We start from the raw sequence: 6,000 nt of genomic DNA on the forward strand, positions 1-6,000 counted from the left end.
CATGAGTAGGTGGAAGAAGCTGAGCTCTGTCACGTCGAAGGTGCAGATAGTTTTGACCACTGTGGACCTCCAGTCAGCATCTGCAGCACTGTGACTCTGGGTTTTTCACCGGCTGAATTTGAGTTGCTACCGCTAACCGCTAACTGAACGTCTCCCGGAGCTGCCGCTCGCTCTCCTAGTCTCCCGATGGCGTACAGGACAAAAACTAAAATATGAGTCGTTTTCTCGTTTTTCGCACAGTAAACACGCTAACGCTAACTTTAGGCCGACGTCACACGTGGAGATTATGAGATAGGAGTGTTAGTTTCTCCGGCCCTCAGAGTTTCGTCTGTTTGGTTGCTGTCAGCAGTTCCTCTTTTAGAACTGATGACTGCACATTTAGATTGCATGGACCTCGGTAGTGGAGGTGAAACGCTGGCCCCTGTTTGTTTGGAGCAGGTTGTCCAGAAGCTACACATCGCACCTTTACATATTTTAAGTTTCTCGCAGTCATTCAAGGACGCTGGCTGTTGTCTGACATTTCGTCTTAAGATCAACGACTCGGCTCTTAGCCGGAGGAGCTAAACTGGTGGCCGTAAAGCTTAATGTGGTCATTAAAGCCGCTACGCCGACGGTCGCTCGTCAAAACGACCGCATCGGACGGAGCTGAACCGCCGGCGTCGGGTGGTAGTCAGTCACTCTCTGGTGACTGACGGCCGCTGAGCTCCAGCAACAGAGGTTTGACAGACGAGACTTTTGCAGGTTTTTTGGGTCGTACCCACTCATTGGGAGTCCCTTTGGATGAAAGCATCAGCTGAATAAATGTTATGCAGTGAAGTTTAGAAGTCTGTCTCAGTTCAGAGGAGGATGTCCCTGATCACCTCTGACCTTGTCTAATAACTCATAAGTGTCCAGTGGTTTAAAGAGAGCAGCACACAGGAGGTCCTCCTGACCCAGTGGAGACAGTTTACAGGATTAAATGAAAAGAGACTCAACATTCATGATGCTGTGTTTATTATATTTACATGAAGAGCTATGCTCCAATGATATGAATACATTTATATTAGTTTATATTATTGTGAGAAGTTCATCAGACTGTAATCTGGAGCTCGTTGATTCGTCCATTAACAGAAAATGAAATCAGAACATTTATTTTTCTATTTAAGTAATTTATCAAAGATGACAAACGCTGACAGCTAAAGAACAGATTGTGGATCTCGAGCAACCGAAATCCTCCTCGTCCTTAAAGTCCGATTCACAGAAGACATTACTGCCTTCATGATGTCACAGCGCAAACACACACAGGACACACACACAGGACACACACACAAGACACACACAGGACACACACAGGACACACACACATGACACACACAGGACACACACACAAGACACACACAGGACACACACAGGACACACACACAGGACACACACACAAGACACACACAGGACACACGCACAAGACACACACAGGACACACACACATGACACACACACATGACACACACACAGGACACACACACATGACACACACAGGACACACACACATGACACACACATGACAAACACACAGGACACACACAGGACACACACATGACACACACACATGACACACACACATGACACACACACAGGACACACACAGGACACACACACAGGACACACACAGGACACACACACAGGACACACACAGAAGACACACACACATGACACACACAGAAGACACACACACGACACACACATGTCCATGTGGATTTAGCCTAAATGTTTTCTTTGAGACAGAACAATGAAGAGAAAAAGTGATAAATGAAATGTTGAAAGCTTCAGAAGGACTTTAATCACAGCAGAGTGATGTGAAGTCCCGTCTGTCAGGATCAATGTGTTTCAGTCACCACCACCTCTCACAGTAACCGGCTCTATCAGCGCTGATCTTTGTGAGCTGGACTGATTTGCATAGAAAGGTAAACAACTCGGCACCAATCGTCCGCCGCATCACATCAAATTGAATATATTTAAAATGTTCCGATTCATTTGAGCTCTTGAATGCGTCAACGTGGTCATTTCTCCTTTAATCCCATGACATTTGCATGGACTAGATATCGAGTTGGTAGTTTCAGGAAGGTGAAACACACACCTGTGTCTGGTGCACTTGAACCAGTTGAGGATGTCGGTGCAGCGGGTGTAGTAGACCTGGTCAAACGGATGAGCGTAGGACTCCTGCACGGTCACCGCATAGCTGCACGGAGAGAAAACACAACCGCAGATCAACGGAGAACACATCCGCCCCAATGGTGAACAGAGATTAATAAGCACATCAAAATAAAGGCTCTTTCTATTTATTCATCCTCAAGGCTTTGGTGAGATCTAAAAAAACTCAAATGTAGTGGAGTAGGACACAATATTTCTAAAAGTCAAACATCACAGAAGTCAATAACGTCTCCTTTTAGAACAGATCATCAGGATGTGAATTATTGAGCGAGGGTGAACGCGTCCTTGTGGAGCAACGCTTTTATTCTGAAAAACGTTTAAAAGGTCATCGATTCTTTCGGAGCGTCTTTAAAAGCTTTATTTTATTTTCCTAAAAAGAACCCTGACAGGACATAAACCCTGTTTTTTTTTTATTATTATTTTCTATAATTGTTCTGCTCTGATTTGAGTTTTTCCCGTTTTCCGAGAAGTTTAAAAACTGTAACTGTCATCAGAGGTATAATATCCATTTCCACAATTCCCTCTGATCACACTGAGAGACTATTGATCGCAGCACATGCACTCTGTGTTGCTCTCCTCAAAGATGACATTGTGCTTCCACTGAGTGCTGAGACCACTCAAGCAGTCACATTACCGTCGCCGTGGATTTACGGCCCTCACGGCGTCCCCGGGAGTAAACCTCTCTCCCTCCTCGCTTCTGATTATCGGCTAACGCTCTTGATTTTTTGATTTGTGGTTCGCCGCGGAGCTCTGAGCGCCGTCAGTTCCCTTTGAATACCGGAGAGGAGGCCGTTAAGCCGGCAGACTGACCTCTCCCAGTGGCTGCACACGTTGGGGTCGTCCGGGTTGAGGGCCGACGCCGCGGAGACGAGGCCCAGCAGGGTGAGCCACAGCAGGGCTCGGGGGGAGACCCCGCCGGCCCCCATCGTCCTCCCTCCCTCCCTCTCTCCCTGAGAGAAGAACAAGATGTCACCTTTAGGAAGCAGAAAAACAGAGACACGAGGAACATAGATTTCTATCTGGAAGGAAAACGACCTCACCGACTGTAAAAACAACCACTTTAATAACTGCACCGGAGCACGTCGCACTTTAACTCAAGTACTGTACTTCAACACAGTTCTGAGGTACTTGTGCTTTTTCCATTGACTCGCTTCTAATCTGCTTCATTGATCTGACAGGTGTCGGTAACAGTTATCTCGAGACTTTCAATCGTTATATAAACCACTGATAAACTGATGCAATGTTAACGATTAAACCAGTGGTTTCTGAGAGTTTTGTGGGCCCGTGATCAAAGTTGTGATCACATTTCAGGAGTCACTTCCTCCAGCCTATCAAATAGCCTTTACTGTTTTTTACTCATTTACTTACTTATAATACGTGTTTCGATCTTGTTTTTGTGTTTTACTATGTCCCTTGTTTGCACTACACTATATGCTGCTGTAATCCTGTAAATGTCCCCGCTATCTAATCTAATCTACCCTTACCTTACCTTACCCTACCCTACCCTACCTTACCCTACCTTACTCTACTCTACCCTACCTTACCCTACCTTACTCTACTCTACCCTACCTTACCCTACCTTACTCTACTCTACCCTACCTTACCCTACCTTACTCTACTCTACCCTACCTTACCCTACCTTACTCTACTCTACCCTACCTTACCCTACCCTACTCTACTCTACCTTACCCTACCTTACCCTACCTTACTCTACTCTACCCTACCTTACCCTACCCTACTCTACCCTACCTTACCCTACCTTACTCTACTCTACCCTACCTTACCCTACCCTACTCTACTCTACCTTACCCTACCTTACCCTACCTTACTCTACTCTACCCTACCTTACCCTACCTTACTCTACTCTACCCTACCTTACCCTACCTTACTCTACTCTACCCTACCTTACCCTACCCTACTCTACTCTACCTTACCCTACCTTACCCTACCTTACTCTACTCTACCCTACCTTACCCTACCCTACTCTACTCTACCTTACCCTACCTTACCCTACCCTACTCTACTCTACCTTACCCTACCTTACCCTACTCTACTCTACCCTACCTTACCCTACCTTACCCTACCTTACTCTACTCTACCCTACCTTACCCTACCCTACTCTACTCTACCCTACCTTACCTTACCCTACCCTAGCCTACCTTACCTTACCTTACCCTACCTTACCTTACCTTACCTTACCCTACCTTACCTTACCCTACCTTACCTTACTTTACCCTACCTTACCTTACCCTACCTTACCTTACCCTACCTTACCTTACCTTAGCTTACCTTATATTATCTTATCTTAAATGTCGACGTTCGGTCCGTGGCCCTCGGCGATGTGCACCGAGTCACCCTTTGAGTTTTAATTATATTTTATTTTGTATAGCCCAATACCACAAATCAATAACAATCTGTACGACACACGGCACTCTATGTCCTTTGACCCTCACATCAGAAACAGAAAAACTCAAACATCAAGAAGCTGTTACCGGCAAGGGGAGAGCAACAAAGGAGAGCAACAAAGGAGAGCAACAAAGGAGAGCAACAGATGTCCCGTGTACAGAATGAACAACATAAATAACAACATAGTCCCTCCATCAGAGCATCTGTTCACCTGAATGTAAACCCGTCCGATATTAGACGGTGTAACGCTGTATATGTTGAGTTATTGTACCATAGTTTTGTCACGTAACTTAAAGGAACAGTGTGTAGCATTTGATAAGATGAATTAGTATGTTGTCTTTGGTGTATGATCACCTGAAAATAAGAAATAAATGTGAATATGCATCTGTTATATTGTTACTTACTGAAGCGACGTAAATAAATACAGTTGGACATTTCTCTATATTTAACTTAATTATGTCTCATTTCATCACACAACCAATGAAGTCAGAGACCTGAACCTCTTACACGCCACATAAAAGTGGTTCTTTTGGGGAAACGCTTCCTCTCTAAGCATCGGAACGGGACAGACCACACTAAGAACAAAGTCCGTCTTTTCATTTAAAATACTTTTTTTCTTTCACCTTAATTTGGTGACATCTCATTCGTCTGAACTTTCATGAAAACTTGAATGGAAAGTGAATGTCCCCAGCCCTCTCGGCAATTTGTTTCTCAACAACGAGGCGTAGCATGTTGAAAGAACCTGAATTTCCCCAATTCATGGGTAGTTTACAGGCAGTGTGTGTGAAACCAGTATGCAAGGGAGAAAAAAATGTAATTACTGTAATTCACAAGGGTGGCACAGAGCGGACCATTCTTTATTATAATCAATGTAATAAAATAATCAAATAAAATGATTACAAGCTGCAATTTTAAAAAAGAAACATCTGCAGGCGAGATGTCCCTGACACAAGAAGCAACAGCAAAGCAATGCAACCACGGTGTAAATATGGAGATTTCCTAAAATGTGAACGATCGGATTCACAAAGCAATGACACTTCTTCTGCTCGGGGAGGCCCACTGTAATTTTCTGTGGGGGGGGGGGAGTGTCTGAACGCACCGCAGGAGAAAAAAAGAGCGCCGCAAAAAAAAAAGTTGAACTCTCTGGTTACTTTATGCAAAATCAAATAGCAGGGCCACGAACGCACCGCTGAGAATGCCAATCAGCACACGCGTGTCTCTGCAAGCAGCGACTCAATGTGGGGTTGTGTGTCTGACAACCAATCTGGTTTCCACAGAAATCACTCGCTGATTTACATAAAGGTTTGATGCAACAGTGAAGGAAATATCACTCTTTACTAAAGCTGTTTTTTTACCCCCTCAAATGGCAAATTTGTTTTTTTGCTTCCTAGATATTTTCATTGATAT

The 6,000-nt window shown here is 44.5% G+C and overlaps 1 protein-coding gene across 1 annotated transcript in view; it reads right to left on the bottom strand.

Moving 5' to 3' along the window:
- LOC137886305 (multiple epidermal growth factor-like domains protein 11) overlaps positions 1-3,113 on the bottom strand; it is a 75,007-nt gene extending 71,894 nt beyond the window's left edge. The window contains exons 1-2 of the mRNA XM_068728713.1: positions 2,998-3,113; positions 2,114-2,215 (exon numbers count right to left, since the gene is read on the bottom strand). Of these exons, the coding sequence (XP_068584814.1) occupies positions 2,114-2,215; positions 2,998-3,113 (218 nt within the window). The remainder of the gene's footprint in view (positions 1-2,113; positions 2,216-2,997) is intronic.
- Between the last annotated feature and the right edge of the window lie 2,887 nt (positions 3,114-6,000).

Source organism: Cebidichthys violaceus, unplaced genomic scaffold, assembly GCF_023349555.1.
Source record: "Cebidichthys violaceus isolate CVI_PGR_0920_01 unplaced genomic scaffold, fCebVio1.0.p SCAF_43, whole genome shotgun sequence".
Taxonomy (NCBI): Eukaryota; Metazoa; Chordata; class Actinopteri; order Perciformes; family Stichaeidae; genus Cebidichthys; species Cebidichthys violaceus.